We start from the raw sequence: 17,500 nt of genomic DNA, 5'->3' as shown, positions 1-17,500 counted from the left end.
TATATATATATATATATATATATATATAGATAGATAGATAGATAGATAGTGTGTGTGTGTGTGTGTGTGTGTGATGTACATGGGCGAGCAAGCGTCTGTATTTTTCCCACGTTTGCCAACACTTGTACAACCAAATATATACCAACATCAAAGTGCACATGAAAATAAGTACTGCACAAGAACAGAAAAAGGAGAGAGAGAGAGAGAGAGAGAGAGAGAGAGAGAGAGAGAGAGAGAGAGAGAGAGAGAGAGAGAGAGAGAGTTCAGGCCTGATTATGCCTTGATGAGGGAACTGAAGGAGGACTTGTCTCTGAAAGGAATCTCATTACTAGTAATCAGAGACCAACCTCTTATGACTCCCTGGAAGGCGGATTGGGGTGGGGGTCATGACATGAGGATGAGGAGGGGGGGGGCGGTTGGGGGTTCCGGACATGAAGAGGCCCGTAATGAGTCAGTCAGGAGGTCTCCTGGTTTTCGAATGGAAATGGGATTAATAATTCCTGTTTGCCGGAAACACGCCGAGCACGTGAGGGGGTCCGCTTTTGTTGAGACTTTCAATAAATAAAAGAAAAATGAGATTTCAAAACAAAATTCAAAGGATTATATTCATTCATATCGTTGGAGGCCTTGCATATAAGAGGGTTTGTCTTTCTTAGACGTTCATTATACTTATAAAGGAATACGCATTTAGTTGAGACTATTCTAAGAGAATACCAGTAAAAAAATTCTCCGAAGTTTCTTCGGCGCAATCGAGTTCTCTGTACAGCGGTTAATACCGTATGAAACTTTCAGCCACGGCCCATGAAATTCTTAGCCGCGGCCCATGAAACTCAGCCACGCACGGACCGGTGGTGGCCTGTGTTGTTGGTACCTATATTGGTGCCAGAAGTACGATCATGGCTAACTTTAACGTTACATAAAATAAAAACTACTGAGGCTAGAGGGTTGAAATTTGGTATGTTTGATGATTGGAGGGTGGATGATCAACATACCAATTGGCACCCCTCTAGTCTTAGTAGTTTTTAAGACCTGTGGGCGGACGGAAAAAGTGCGGACGGACAGACAAAACCGTCACAACCGTTTTATTTTACAGAAAACTAAAATTACTAAGTCTTATTACAGCAGGAGAAATTATAGTGACGGTGGGGGTCCATTTTCAAAAGAGAAAATTCAATAAATTTCCTATGAAAAGAATGGCATTATCCCTCTCATTCGCTGCCACAGGGTTTGGTAAAGAAATAATTAATGAGCGCAATATTATCATTTTATTCTCTTTTAAGATACCTTCACCACTCTCGTTATATACACCCTTTATCTGAAAGATTATTTCCAAGTCATTCAAGTCTCAATAAGGATGGCATTCATATTTAAACATTTTATTTATGCTTTAAGTTTAAAATGGATTTAGTCTGTAATTCCCTAACCTTTGTGCTGATAAAAATACTGTAATTCCCTACCCTTTGCTTTCATAAAGAAACTGTAATTCCCTACCTTTTGTTTTGATAAAGAAACTGTAATTCACCACCTTTGTTTTGATAAAGAAACTGTAATTCTGTAATTCACCATCCTTTGTTTTGATAAGGAGACTATTATTCCCTACCCTTTATTTTGATAAAGAAACTGTAATTCCCTACCCTCTCTACCCTTTGCTTTGATAAAGAAACTGTAATTCCCTACTCTGTTTTTGATAAAGAAACTGTAATTCACCATCTTTTGTTTCGATAAAGAAACTATTATTCCCTACCCTTTATTTTGATAAAGAAACTGTAATTCACCATACTTTGTTTTGACAAAGAAACTATTATTCCCTACCCTTTATTTTAGTAAAGAAACTGTAATTCCCTACCTGTTTTTGATAAGGAAACTAATTCCCTACCCTTTGCTTTGATAAAGAAACTGTAATTCCCTACCCCTTTTTTGATAAAGAAACTGTAATTCCCTACTCTTTTTTTTATAAAGAAACTGTAATTCCCTACCCATTGTTTGATAAAGAAACTAATTCCCTACCCTTTGTTTTGATAAAGAAACTGTAATTCCCTACCCTTTGTTTGATAAAGAAACTAATTCTCTACCCTTTGCCTTGATAAAGAAACTGTAATTCCTTACCCGTTTTTTTATAAAGAAACTGTAATTCCCTACCCTTCGCTTGATAAAGAAACTAATTCCCTTCCTTTGTTTTGATAGACAAACGGAAGTGACAACAGTCGACTTAAAGAACCAATGTGCCTGTCCTTATCAAAATCACGTCGACAACAACACGAAAGAAACAGCAAAATCGTTATTATTCTTGAGCATTTTCCTGATATATAAACCATTGTTTACTTACTTAACAACAAGGATAAAAATAATTTGTTTAAAAATGGCACTCGATTTTACAGAGGCAGACATTACAATTTGCTTTTTGAGGTGTCAACAACTATGTATTTGGTTTTTATTTCCGCTCAGACTGTACACAAAGTGGCGGCTTTTATTTTACTGAAGTAACTCTCTTTTGATTTTCTTTTTTTTTGGCATGAACTCTCTACAAGCATCTAACCCAAGGAGACTCGTGCACCTTTTGAAAATCTGTGACTTGAGAGAACTCTCAGTATTAATTACTTCTTCTTCTTCTTACACAGAACAAAAAGGTTATTTTTAAATGGCGAGGATATCTGCATCAACTGGAGAGGTGGATGATAAAATGTCGAATATATGCTGAGACAACAATCGTACCCCCATCTGGATATGAAAGTGCCAGCGATCGGGTTGGAATGAACTCAAATTATATTGAGTAATAATACATCGCTTGCCTAGATCACATAAAATCTATCATAAGCGAAACCTATAAATAAAGCAAGCGTAGCCTTCTCATCCATAATGAGACTGAGCTCTGTTTCCAATAATTTAAAAGAACTGGGGTTAATGTTAAATCGCTTCAGACAAGTTAAGAGAATTGAGACGATTTTATGACTCTGAATTACAATGAGCAAATTCTGTGCTATTTATATTCTTGCGAGGCTCAAAGATGGTAATTTTCGACTGATCTGAGTACCGGCAAATAGGAGCTTACGTTGTAACTAATATGGTACGTACTGTAATCAGTAGGCATTAAGTTTTACGCCTTCAAATTTATGTATAGATTAAGATAGTGACCTTTACCATTTAATATTTAATTTGACTTATTAACAAGATAATATATATATATATATATATATATATATATATATATATATATATATATATATAATATATATATATATATATAGTATATATATATATATATATAATATATATATATATATATATATATATATATATATATATATATATATATATATATGTATGTATGTATGTATGTATGTATACGTGTGCGTGTCAGTGTAAAAAAATAGGGAAAGCAAGCTTTAAGTAGAAAGTGAAGGAGTTTTCCTACTTGTATATCTGGTGTTGGTAATTAGTTAATTTCCAGGGGCTCACAGACAGACATTTGTGTACCATAAAGAACAAGTTTACATAATTCATACACTGCCTTTTCATTGGTATTCGTTAACCCTTGAAAATATCTAGGCTCTCTAAAACCCCATATAAGTTCTAAAAGTGAGAGTTAATAGGAAAAAGTATTTGATTCCTAATCCAATCATTTTTATTTCCAAACCTGAAAGTTTACTGTTATTTGGAAATAAGATTTATAGCTACAAAAAATAACTCCAAAATACCTCCGGGTTATGCTCCTACAACTTTTGGGTCTGGTAACGAAAGTAAAATACTCCAAAACCGTAACGGATACGGCTCCTGTAACTTTTGAAACGGGTGAGAAGGGAACTTATCTGTTACTAATGAAATGAGGTTTCCAGGGAGAGACCACTGCAAAAGGGATACCAGTGGAAGAGGTTTCTCTAATAAAATGCTATTGGAAGAGTTGATTTGATTTGGGACCCTTCGAACAGTAAATATATTGGTTCTCTCGAAGCAATCTCCAAGATCAAAGTTGATTATATGTTCAAGGAATAAGAGGGTAATATTGACCACTTATAGTTGTGGGATGCACTGGGATCATGAAACAGTCCACCCCGGGAGCCCCAACCACCCCTTTCTGTGCGTGTGTGTGTGTGTGTGTGTGTGTGTGTGTGTGTTAGATACATTTATGCATAAAATAAACAAACGCATTTATTCACAAAATAAACGAGTACGCGTACAAGGACTGTTCTTTCGAGTCCACCAGGCGTAGTCCACTTATCAATTATAATTTCCTCACGGAATTATTACCGAGAAATAGCGAATTGGGTAGTAAATGACATTTGTAGTTTAATGTTTGTGAATGACAAAAACGTCACAGTGATGCAAAAAAAAATTCGTTATATATATATATATATATATATATATATATATATATATATATATATATATATATATATATATATATATATATAATGTATACACATATATATTTAATATATACACATATACATTTATATATATACACACATAGATATATACATAGGCTACATACATACATACACATTTAGATGTGTGTGTGTGTCTATTCAATTTAAAGCGTGGACTTACATGCCCTAGACCCAGGCTGACACGTTCACACTTCCCACCACTGAAGGGAAAAATTAATATAGGAAATCAATGGCATGAGATATTTTGAGACTGAAATATCCAGTATTTCATTTCATTTTAAAGTTCAGGCAACAATGTCGAACGGAAGGCAGAGAGAGGAAAAATGTGTACATAATTTGTTTATTTATTTTGAGCAACATTATATGAGCCACAGAATGTAAAAAACACAATTGGCACCTGTACTTTGGTTTCCATTATCCGTAAAAGCAAACTATGAATAATAGCCAGATTTCATGAAATTGAACCAAGCCACATAAATGAAAGGCAATATCATCTTTCATAAAAACCATAAATATTTCACGTTTCAGTGTGTAAATTACTGGTGAATTTGTGTAAGGATATAACTGGACAAGTATAATCAACCTATATGACGACATATTCAATTCCCCTCACACAGACTATTTCAACTGCCTTAGGAAGAGAAGACCATAATTTTTGTGGACTGCGAGTTACAAAGGAACAAAACAGTTACCTTATTTTTGTGTGTTTCGTACTATTATTCTTAAAATGGCAAACCTATAAATGAAATTCCTAGGTAATTTCCCTGGATACCTCGGAAACCGTGCAAACTCGTGCAAACTCATACAAACACTCATCTCTCTCTCTCTCTCTCTCTCTCTCTCTCTCTCTCTCTCTCTCTCTCTCTCTCTCTCTCTCTCTCTCTCTCTCTCTCTCTCTCAAACGTCACACGAACGACATCTGGCAGGAACAGATAAGGAATAAAATATCGAAGGAACAATTTGCATTTGAAAATTATCAGCCCAGAAATCTTACTCAAACTTGAATGGCAGGAATATCGAGCCCAAACTACGCGCAGTGCCCTGTTACTGAGACACACACGCGGCACGATAATATCATTATCTTAATTAACAAATTTTTGGCCGCTAATTGTGGCGAAGTTGTCTTCGGCGAACCGTTAGAAAGTTTAACTTTAAAGAGTTATATCTGTTATTGATAAATCGAACTCTACTTGATGAGTCAGGAATGCGTTTCTCTCTCTCTCTCTCTCTCTCTCTCTCTCTCTCTCTCTCTCTCTCTCTCTCTCTCTCTCTCTCTCTCTCTCATAGACGCACACACACACACACAAACGCCACTTCAGTTAAACCTCCAAATTGGTTGGAATTGGTGTCTGCATACAAATTAGGAAGGGTCCTCACCGTAATATAATCTAATAGCTTTGTGTAATTTGTATGAATTGAAGAATCAATTCCATTTGGAATCTACTGTATGCATGGTGTCAGGACTGTGACAAGAGGTTCAAACCTCAAACCAGGGGAGAGAGAGAGAGAGAGAGAGAGAGAGAGAGAGAGAGAGAGAGAGAGAGAGAGAGAGAGAGACTAAGCAGGTGATGAAAGACGGTAAACAAAAATCATTAGGAAAATTCTTCATTGTGTTTTAGTGCCTAGGAGAAAATGCGATTAACAGATTACACAATCCTAAGATTTACGGCTTAACGGATGTTACTGGTGAAATGGGAAAAATGTATGTAAATATACACGCACGCACACACGCATAAACACACACACACACACACACACACATATATATATATATAATCATTATATTGTTATTTTAAATTTTCGTTTTTTAAATTAATTTTGATTCCTTAAATCAGTTCTATAAAATTATTTTCTTCATTATGGGGAGGGTGTTGGGATAACATTTTTTACGCGTTCTTACCTAATGTTGACGTCGATATTTTCTGCTTTATCGTCAGATGCTTAGACTGAGAAAGTGTTCTTCCTAGACTTTATTTGCAAACACGCACACACACATTTATATTCATACACACAAACATACTTACGTATGTGTGCGTGTTTAAGTCATGAAAACCACCTACTTTATTCTCGAATTTGCATTCATAAGAAGCACAAGCAAAAACCATACTCTAAAGAAAACAAGATGTCTAGAATTTACATTGTCTGAAATTCTCATTTTTTAAGGATCAAAACCTGATGAAATATTAAAGTCTCTACATAAGAGTTGCTATTGCTATTATTTCTTATCCAAGTAAATGGGTATATTATCTACTTACTGAACGTTGCTTTCTGAAAGCCTGATATATGAAAATTGAAGTAGAAATTGCTCAAAATTACATAATCGTCATTATGGCAAAGTTTATGTCCTACCAATATCGACATATCGATTGGTTTTAATGACACTGAGTATTCAATAGTATGCAAACTGTATAGACAGGGGGAAAAATAATCTGAGATCGACATACTGGTTAAATGGGACGTGAGATATATATTTGTTTGCAATAACGTCTTTTCTTGGGGCAATGAATATTAAATTTGAGTCTAAAGAGGATTTAAATAAGAATAATATTACATGCTAAACACTGCAGTGATTGCTTGATGACTGGAAAGGTACAGCTTCGAGTCGAAAGACAATAATACATAACACGTACTGTCATAATAACAAAATAAATACATTTGGAAAAAGATCTTGAAACCTCAAATGATTTCATCACGAGGAAGCTTCTTAGAATTATCTAGCAAAATAAAATTTACAAACCATATCTATAACTCAAATATCATCTTTTTATACGTATTATCCTCAACTAAATCTACAAACTCGAATTCGATTACTCTCTCTCTCTCTCTCTCTCTCTCCAGGCCATTAATCCCATAAAAAATGTCTTTCTGAACCTCGACTTCTATGAGATGAATGGTCCTTTTCGCCCCTCATTAATTCTAATGGTGGAGTATTTTGAATAATTGATTATTCATTTACATGGTTAAGGAGTAAATTGGATTTTCTCCAATTAAGCAATTTTTAATTGGACGAACATCTGAAATCATCTCTTAAGAGACTCGGCTATAATGACATCTCAGGATGGAAAAAAGGAGCAACATCACTCAAGTTTTTCTACGGAGCTTTTACTTACTTATGAAATACAGAGCCTTGAGATTCCATTTACCTTGATTTATCTTCAATAAAAAGGGGAATCTGTAGTTTTTTAAAGTCTCCTTGTTAAATTATGGAAAATTAAATTTTTATTAATGATGTACTGCTTCAACAACCGTACATTACGGCTTTTATTATATTCTTTTCTATCAGGCATTGTGTAGTTTTCCCATGACAAATAATTGTACGCAAAAGTACGCACATACACACGAACATGCATTAAATTATAAAGCAAGTATGAGAATAAAAAAAGGTAATAAATGGCAGCCATATACAAACAGAGCTGCAGAGAGAGAGAGAGAGAGAGAGAGAGAGAGAGAGAGAGAGAGAGAGAGAGAGGGTAACTCAACTACAAACTCCAGCCTATCAGCCATGTTCCAGGTTTAGTAACTGAAATGTGGTTGTCTGTGACCGTAGAGTTTTGTATTTTCAGAAAAGGTAGTATAGGAAGTTTCTATGAATAGTAAACAAACAATACTCAAAATTTATTTAGAACAACAGGAGTATGACTGTGATCATATATATATATATATATATATATATATATATATATATATATATATATATATATATATATATATATATATATATATATATATATATATATATATATATATATATATATATATATATATATAATATATATATATATATAATATATATATATATATATATATAATATATATATATATATATATATATATATATATATATATATATATATATATATATATATATATATCAAGTAACATTTTTGATTTATTAGAAATATATTTTATAATGAAGAAATTTGCTTAATTTTCTATAGAATAAAGTGCTTCATCCCTTCTTAACATTTCAATACACTTCCGTTGTTTCAACAAATGCTATTCAGAAATTACTTACTGGAAACTTCACAGAAGCAACCGGGCTACCTGAATGCTTTTGAAGATTTCAAGTAAAGAAACACAATACATAATCAAACAGATTTAACTATAAAAACCTAAAACATACAGAGGAAAAAAAAAGGAATCCTAAAACACCAGCAATTTCGAACTAGTGTTCGAAAGCTTTCTTCATAGAACGATAGCCTTTCCAGAAATTGTCTCTCTAGAGAAAGGAAAGAATGGTAAAACTTGAGATAAGGAAAGTAATTTATAGAAAGGTATCTCTTGAGATAACTGGATCATTGTTTTTCAGCTGTTTTCCTCAATTCTGTCTTATCGTGTATTGGCGTACGAGATAAAGAAATGAGAGGGGAAATTGGAGTCAATAAATGTTCATTTTACCTGCCATGTTTGCCCAGTTGTAATCTATTTTCACATTATCCCTGTAATTTGTTACAGTATATTAAGTCTCCTGCACATTCTCTACAGGTGATAATACTTTTCTTTTTAGTTGACATTTTAATACTACATAATGGTCATTTTCTTAAAGTTTATTCTATGTAAGCCATTACATAACAGGATACAAATATAAATACATTCCTGTTGTTTCTCTTTATTGACCTTTATTGACCGTTTTTTACACCATATGTACAATGATTCACTTCCTACAGAGAACATTAGAGAGAACGATCCCGATTTTTAATATCTAAACGCTTGCGAGTTTGTTTTTATTTACATAATTCCTTCCTTTAATATTTAGCAGATACTGTATGCATAAATTAAAGAACATGGCTTGCATCATTATCCGGCATAATAACAAAGAGGTACTAAATCTTCGTCGAAAAGTATTAATTTGCGATATGAAAACCCCATTTTCCTTTTTTACCGCAAATATTTTTTCGTTATAATAGCATAACTATGCAAAAAATATAGGTATACTGCTCATTTATTTTCGTTTCTCGAAGATATTTCCTAAGGTTTCGAATGCTTTTCAATCTGTCGTAGATGCATTAGCAACAGTTTTCTTTTTCTCCCTGAATTATGCTAAATTCCATATATACTTTTCTATGTTCTCGCAAATTTTTTTTTTCCTAATCAGCATGCATTAAAATTTCCCCACAAATTTTTCTTTTCTTTTAGAAATTAATCAAAGTTTATCCATATTTCTCTACTTTCCTATCACAATTTTATTATTTCTTCAATTTCATTCCACGGTTATTTGTCAGCAACAATTTTTATTTCTTCACATTTCACTCCTTGGTTATTTTTCAGTAACATTTTTTTATTTCTTCACATTTCACTCCATGGTTATTTTTCAGTAATATTTTTATTTCTTCTGATTTAATTCCATGGTTATTTTTCAGTAACATTTTTTTATTTCTTCACATTTCACTCCATGGTTATTTTTCAGTAACATTTTTATTTCTTCTGATTTAATTCCATGGTTATTTTTCAGTAACATTTTTTTTATTTCTTCAGATTTAATTCCACGGTTATTTTTCAGTAACAATTTTTTTTATTTCTTCAGATTTCATTCCACGGTTATTTTTCAGTAACAATTTTTTTTATTTCTTCAGATTTAATTCCATGGTTATTTTTTCGTAATTTTTTTTTATTTCATCAGATTTCATTCCATGGTTATTTTTCAGTCTTAATTCCAAGGACATATACTAAAACCCTTCTATATCTATGATCTTCCCTCACAAACTAATTTCGTTTCCTCTTTCCGCGCGAGAATATCAAAAGCATTCTTCTTTCCCTAACTCCTACTAATAGCTCCATTCCTCTTTCCCGGCAGATATATAGCCATCATGCATCCGTTACGGCCGCGGATGGGCAGGAAAGCCACCATAACCATAGCGGTGTGGATCTGGGTATCGTCCATCTGCGTCTCGATGCCCACGATGATATTTTTCACGACGGACAACATCCCCGAGAAGGACGGCGAGGAGAGGGTCGTCTGCTACGGTGCTTGGCCTGACGGCGACCAAGGGGAGAGCTATCTAGAATACGTGTGAGTACTGTTGTGAGATTAGCTGCGTGTGATTGACCTGTTCTTGCCTTCAGTGAAGATGGGCGGGGGAAAATGAAGTTACACGGGTTTATATCTACTTTCATCTGTATTTTGGCTTCATAGATTACACAGTTTTAAATGGTTTTTCCGTAGAATACACATGAGAATCGTCTGAGATCACCATCTTCGTGTGACTGACTTAAAACAAAGATGGACGGAGACTTTGAATTTAAACGGGTTTATGTCTATATTTTCCTGTATTTTGGCTTGATAGAATGCGCAGTTATTACAGGCTTTTCACGTAGAATACGTGTGAGTACTGCGTGAGATTATCATCTACGTATGACTGAACAAAGTCCTTCAAAAAGAAGGCATCGTGCTTACCCCATACAAATGGGGAAAAACACGTTAAAAGAAGAAGAAGAAGTATAATTGACGTATTATCTTCTTCAACGAAGATTAGCGGAGACTATGAATTCACGCGGCTTTATGGAGAGAGAGAGAGAGAGAGAGAGAGAGAGAGAGAGAGAGAGAGAGAGAGAGAGAGAGAGTCACGGACAGGCACAAATAGCATGTGATTATCCGTCAGTGCAAACATCCTTTGACGAAGAGAGATAAAGAAAAGGAAAGAACTTCGGGTCAAAGGCAATGCCGTTGGTAATGAAGAGTTTACAGAGCTCGAAAAGGAAAACCGGCCATTTTTCCTTTGCGTCTTATGAATCAGCTGTTCACAAAAGGGGGGAAAAAAAGTTTATTAAAGTTTCCTTTGCCGTTTGGGGAAAATCTCAAAATGAATTTCTTTGCTTCCCTGCCTCCAGAGGCTCTTTGCTCGGGTTTCATTTCGCGGTTATAACACTAGCAATCTATATTTGAAAGGTTTGTTTTTCAAGGTCTGCACTTGTTTTTACGTTCAGGTTTCTTCTTTTACTTAGCAAGCCAGCGTTAACAGTTATAAACAATACTGGGAATGGAGATACATGTCCACACTTATGTATGAGCACAAATATGTTTAGAAATAATTCTGAACAGAGAGCTTTCGGGAATCTGTTTGACTGAAAAGGGAATAGAAAAGATTCCCGAAAACTCTGTTTAGAATTATTATTTTGAAATATAATGGGGTAGGAATATATTTATAAATAATTCTCAGGAGAGCATTTTTTAATACAGAGAATGACAGCAATTAAGTATAATTTTACATACAAAAACAGACATCCTTAAGTAGATTTTCGCAGATTTTGACATACAAGAATCCAGTTCATTATATTATGATTATTACGTGTACTTTTTGCCCCGCAAATGGAGTCTGATGATAATATAGGTTAGGTTTTCTTGTAGGTTCAACTGTAGTATGTGATGTTACAAGTCTTGCTGCTTTGTACGTAAAAGGAAAACGACAAGCATGAAAAAATACACACATACAAATTAACGGACAAAGCACGCACTCATGTGCGCAAGGACAAACACATACACTCATATATATATATATATATATATATATATATATATATATATATATATATATATATATATATATATATATATATATATATATATATATATATATATAATATATGTGTGTATACATACATATATACTGTATATTTATATACATATATATATATATTATATATATACATATATATACGCACACACACAAACACACACACACGCACACAACCAGTCTGACAACAAAGATATTACAATTTCTCCTACTGCATGGAACCATACGAGAAACCGAGATAAACAATTTTTCTTCTTGAATATTTTTGCAGATGTGACCGATCTCCGAGAATCTGACACTACTGAGTCTCTCTCTCTCTCTCTCTCTCTCTCTCTCTCTCTCTCTCTCTCTCTCTTCTCTCTCTCTCTCTCTCTCTCACCGGTCCTGACCCCGACTTTCCTTGCCCTTCTTACAAGATGTCGGCCAACCGCTCCATCGAGGTTCGTGGTCCCTAATATTTCCCTGTTATTCTTATCTATTTTTTCGTTCTTGAAAAAGATAATGTTATTAGGGTGATACTCTCGTCCAGTTTCAGAATAACCTCCTCTTTTGGGTTCGCGGTAAAGTAAATAGCAACTCTTACCCAGAACTGGTCAATTGTAGAAACACGTTACGGTCTTGACTTTCGAGAAAATTCATCGTAACCTAACAAGTCCTTCTCTCTCATCTAAAAAAAAAAAAAAAAAGTGCCGGTTTCTTCGGCGCAATCGAGATTTCTGTACAGCCAATGCAGCGTATAATCAAGGCCACCGAAAATTGATCTGTCTTTCGGCGGTCTCAGTATAATGCTGTATGAGCTGCGGCCCAATGAAACTTTAACCAAGGCCCGCTGGTAGCCTATCCTATATCGTTGCCAGAAGCACGATTATAGCTAACTTTAACCTTAAATAAAATAAAAACTACTGAGGCTAGAGGGCTGCAATTTGGTATGTTTGAGGACTGGAGGGTGGAAGATCAACATTCCAATTTGCAGCCCTCTAGCCTCAGTAGTTTTTAAGATCTGAGGGAGACGGAAAAGGAGCGGATGGACAGAAAAAGCCGGCACAATAGTTTTCTTTTTAGAAAACTAAAAAGCCATAGTTACCTCTACATTAACCTGAAGTAATCTAGAATTCTGTCTGGATGTAAGCATATAAACAGAGGTAGGTTAAATCAGCCGGTAAAGTGGCTTTTACAATTCGCTGCATACGCAATTACACATACTCACGTGTTTGTTGTAAACACTCTTCAACACTAAAAAATAACGAAATATTTTTGTTGCCTAGAGGGGTTACTTTCAACAAGAATCCAGTATGTGCTTTATCTAACACGTACAAAAAACGGGGGGGGGAGAGATTACTCAGGGGTCGTGTGGATTCTCCAAAGCGGAAAACGACGTCTTTACATATATAACAAGCGGCGGTAAAAGATCTTTTAATTAGCTGAATACACACACAAACACAGCCTGACGTCACTTACCCCCAACCCGCTCCCCAACCACTCTCCCCCCCCCCAACCAACCCGAATGAGAAATGCATAAAAGGAGAAGAGAAAGTTGTTAGAAATCTAATTAACTTGCGCCAAAGAACTCTTTACATTCGAAAGCTATTCTCACGGGGAAGATAATCCAGAGAGCAGTTATTTCGAGAATTACTCGGCTGATTGCCTTCGAGCTAAATGCTCCGCGCTCTCTGGGGAATCGGAGTATGGATGAGTGAAGATCTCATGAAATCTGAAGGAATGAAATCTTAAGTTTGTACAGAAGACGTGTCAGACATTATGGCTGGGTCACAAAAGAAGGTACTGAATGAGGCACTTTGACCAGAGGCCCATTCTTCAAATTAACCTTTTTCACTTTTCTATTCATGATCCATTTTTCTGAAATGCTCCTCTCTCTCTCTCTCTCTCTCTCTCTCTTTTATCAACCCTAACCCCGGCTTCACTTGCCCTTCTTACAAGATGTCGGTCAATCGCTATATCGAGGTTGGTTGCCACTATTGTTCCCTAGTATTCTTATCTATTTCTTCGTTCTTGAAGAAGACAATGTCATTATGGTGACAGTCTCGTCAGGTTTCAGAATAACATCCTCTTCTGGCTTCGTGGTAAAGCTAATAATATTCTTACCCATAACTGGTCAACCGGAGGCGTAGGTTAAGGTCTTGACTTTCGAGAAAGTTCATCGTAATCTGACAAGTCCTTTCTCTCTCCTCACCTAAAAAAAGCGATAGTTACAGTCCATTAATCTAAAGTAATCTAGAATTCTGTCTGAACGTACGCATGTAAACATAGGTGATTAAATCAACCGGTGATGTGGCCTCTATAATCCACTGTATACGTAATAACACATATACGTGTGTTTGTTGTTAACATTCTTTAACAAACACAAGAGATAAAGAAATGTTTTGTTGCCAAGAGGGGGGAAATACTTTTAGCAAGAATATTAGTAAATGCCTTTTCTGATATGCAAAAAAAAAAAAAAAAAAAAAGGGGGGAGACGTGGTTGCCGGGGTGAGATTACTCAGGGGTCGTGTGGATTCTCCAAAGCGGAAAACGACGTCTTTACATATATAACAAGCGGCGGTAAAAGATCTTTTAATTAGCTGAATACACACACAAACACAGCCTGACGTCACTTACCCCCAACCCGCTCCCCAACCACTCTCCCCCCCCCCAACCAACCCGAATGAGAAATGCATAAAAGGAGAAGAGAAAGTTGTTAGAAATCTAATTAACTTGCGCCAAAGAACTCTTTACATTCGAAAGCTATTCCCCACCGGGGAAGATAATCCTGCGAGAGCAGTTATTTCGAGAATTACTCGGCTGATTGCCTTCGAGCTAAATGCTCCGCGCTCTCTGGGGAATCGGAGTATGGATGGAGTGAAGATCTCATGAAATCTGAAGGAATGTGAAATCTTAAGTTTGTACAGAAGACGTGTCAGACATTATGGCCGTCACAAAAGAAGGTACTGAATGAGGCACTTTGACCAGAGGTCCATTCTTCAAATTACTGCCCTTTCACTTTTCTATTCATGATCCATTTTTCTGAAATGCTCCTCTCTCTCTCTCTCTTTTATCGGCTCTAACCTCGGCTTCTCTCTTCTCTACAAGATGTCAGTCAATTGCTTATCGATTACTATTGTTCCTCAGTATTCTTATCTATTTCTTCGTTCTTGAAGAAGACAATGTCATTATGGTGACAGTCTCTCCCAGGTTTAGAATAACATCCTCTTCTGGCTTTGGTAAACATTTTAATATTCTTACCATAACTGGTCAATGGAGGCGTAGGTTAAGGTCTTGACTTTCGAGAAAGTTCATCGTAATCTGACAAGTCCTTTCTATCCTCACTAAAAAGCGACAGTTACAGTCCATTAATCTAAAGTAATCTAAATATATATATATACGCATATAAATATATATTAATATATATATATATATATAATATATATATAATAATATATATAATATTTGTTATAATATTCTTTAACAATCACAAGAGATAAAACATTTCTATACAAGACGGGAAAAATAATAAAAATTAGCAAATGCTACGTAACGCAGTGATAGAAGGAGCAACACCAGTCTGGATCTTGATACGAAAAAGTATTGTGCAGGAGTCAAGCGGCGGTATTAGTCTTTTAATTAGAAATTAAAAAAAGAACTTACACAATGAATAGTCCCATAAAATGTTTTTCAAATGTCACAAAAACCATTAAAAACAGATTTACATAAAACATTTCTAAAGCAAAGTGCCAAGAATTTTCTTCTAACAAAGCCTATTTACTCTCTGAACGGAACATTATTTGAAAATACTAATAAGAAAAAAAATATTAAAAAAATTACTATGGATGTTCAGTTGCTTATTATAGAATAATTTTGGCCGTCTTGTTAAAAAAGCTATTTCAAGACCCAGTCTCTCTTCTTGTTATTTTTCAGTGTCCATCTTTTATTGTCTTTTTTTTTTACAATCTACCCTTAAATGACCCCTGTTGTTATCAACATTTTATTTCCCCACTACCTAATCCTCCTTAACACACAGTCGTCATTGTTGTTGGTTTCTGCTGTCGTTTCTCGTAGATTCTTTATCTATTTCTTCTCTGGATGCTTGCGTTTGTCATCGTTCGCCGTTGTTTGATTTACTTCAACTTCGTGGTATCTTGTTATAATTCGGCCCATAACTGGTTTGCAGAGGCGATGCTTATTATAAATTCTGAATGTGTCCTTTCTCTCACACTTGCACTGTTTGTGCTTTAATTGACCCTCTTCAGCTGCACCATTTATGTAATGTTATTTATATTTATTCTTCTGGTTTATATCCACTATTGGTTTAACACATATTCTTCTTTATAGATGTTGGTCTTCTAACTTTATTGTAAGGAAGCGTAGTTTCCCAGGAGGGTCTTTAGAAGACACAGTTGGATTTTCTTTCTTCATTGGCAAAACAAAGAAATAAGGGGGACAATGGTTACATGATGAAATTATACAGGGGTAGGGTGAGTCCAAGTGAGCCTGTCTTCTTTATCAACCCACAAGCGGCGGTAAAAGGCTTGCAACCTCATACCTTCTTCTTTGTGCCTTAGCTTCTCCTTCTCTGCTCTGCTCTCTGCTGCTTCCCCAACCTCTGATGGACCTCCCCTAAACTCTCTATTCTCCTTTCCCTCTTCAGAACTAATTAACTTGATAAGGATTTTCGGAAGTTTTGTCCCGCCCCTCTGTAGGCAGAATCTTAGAATTTTGGTCCATTGCCCTGTAGATGCTAATTGGTTAGGCTAATCTAAAGACAGCCCATGAAATTTGGGTGGATTTCTAGAAAAAGCACTGCCTTCAAAAGGAGGTGTTTTGACGTCACTGAATTATAAATTCCGATGGCCATTTATCCCACTAAGGCCACCACGCGTTTCGTTACGATCCATTTTTCGTGATTACGAACTCGATTAAGAGCAGTCATAATCTTTTTCAACCCTAACCACGACACAATCAAAAACATACCTGTGTTTTTCAATCGCTAATCGAGGTTGACATGGTTATTGTTCGTTCTAGTATTCTTATTCAAACCTCATTCTGAGTTCTTGAAGGTGACGGCATGCCAAATGGTGACAGCTGTTTTAAAATTCTCTCTGGCTCTCTCTCTCTGTTCCTTTACCCATAACTTTTAACTAGGTCAATGTCTAACAATGGAAAGGTTTCTCTCTTTCTCTCTCTCTTAAAAAGTCATTTTGATTAACACTTAGGATATTCAGAATTCCCTAGTTATCACTACATTTAATGAATTGAAACTTTACCCTGGTGACTGGTTTTAATATCCACGTAATGAACGAGCAGACCGACATGGAATTATTGTAGATGGTCTCCTCTTCTAGAAATAAAAAGAAATGCTTGTACAAGACATCCAACATCACTAGCAAAGAAGAGGTAAATGCTTTCTGACATAAAAAAAAAAAAAAAAACAAGTCGTTTCCTTTGGGTGAGATAACTCAGGGTCAGAGACAGCGGAAAACGACGTATTCAAGTTATAACAAGCGGCGGTAAAAGATTTACAAAGCTGAATACAGAAAGTAACAGTGTTGCATATACAGCATCCTCAACCATGTTCTAGTGGTATATAGTCTAGTGAGCAGTAGTTCTATG

The 17,500-nt window shown here is 35.3% G+C and overlaps 2 protein-coding genes across 4 annotated transcripts in view; one reads left to right on the top strand and one right to left on the bottom strand.

Annotated features, from left to right (window-relative positions):
* LOC136851336 (Fanconi anemia core complex-associated protein 24-like) overlaps positions 1-17,500 on the bottom strand; it is a 746,385-nt gene that overhangs the window by 548,296 nt on the left and 180,589 nt on the right. The window lies entirely within an intron of this gene.
* Positions 1-17,500, top strand: part of LOC136851334 (tachykinin-like peptides receptor 99D) — a 417,815-nt gene that overhangs the window by 240,442 nt on the left and 159,873 nt on the right. For both annotated transcript variants that reach the window (XM_067125371.1, XM_067125372.1), the window contains exon 2: positions 10,180-10,395. In XM_067125371.1, coding sequence (XP_066981472.1) covers positions 10,180-10,395 — 216 coding nt within the window. The remainder of the gene's footprint in view (positions 1-10,179; positions 10,396-17,500) is intronic.

Source organism: Macrobrachium rosenbergii, chromosome 23 (genome assembly GCF_040412425.1).
Source record: "Macrobrachium rosenbergii isolate ZJJX-2024 chromosome 23, ASM4041242v1, whole genome shotgun sequence".
Lineage (NCBI taxonomy): Eukaryota > Metazoa > Arthropoda > Malacostraca > Decapoda > Palaemonidae > Macrobrachium > Macrobrachium rosenbergii.
The sequence above is the reverse complement of the archived record's forward strand: the minus strand, read 5'-3'. Positions and strand labels throughout refer to the sequence as shown.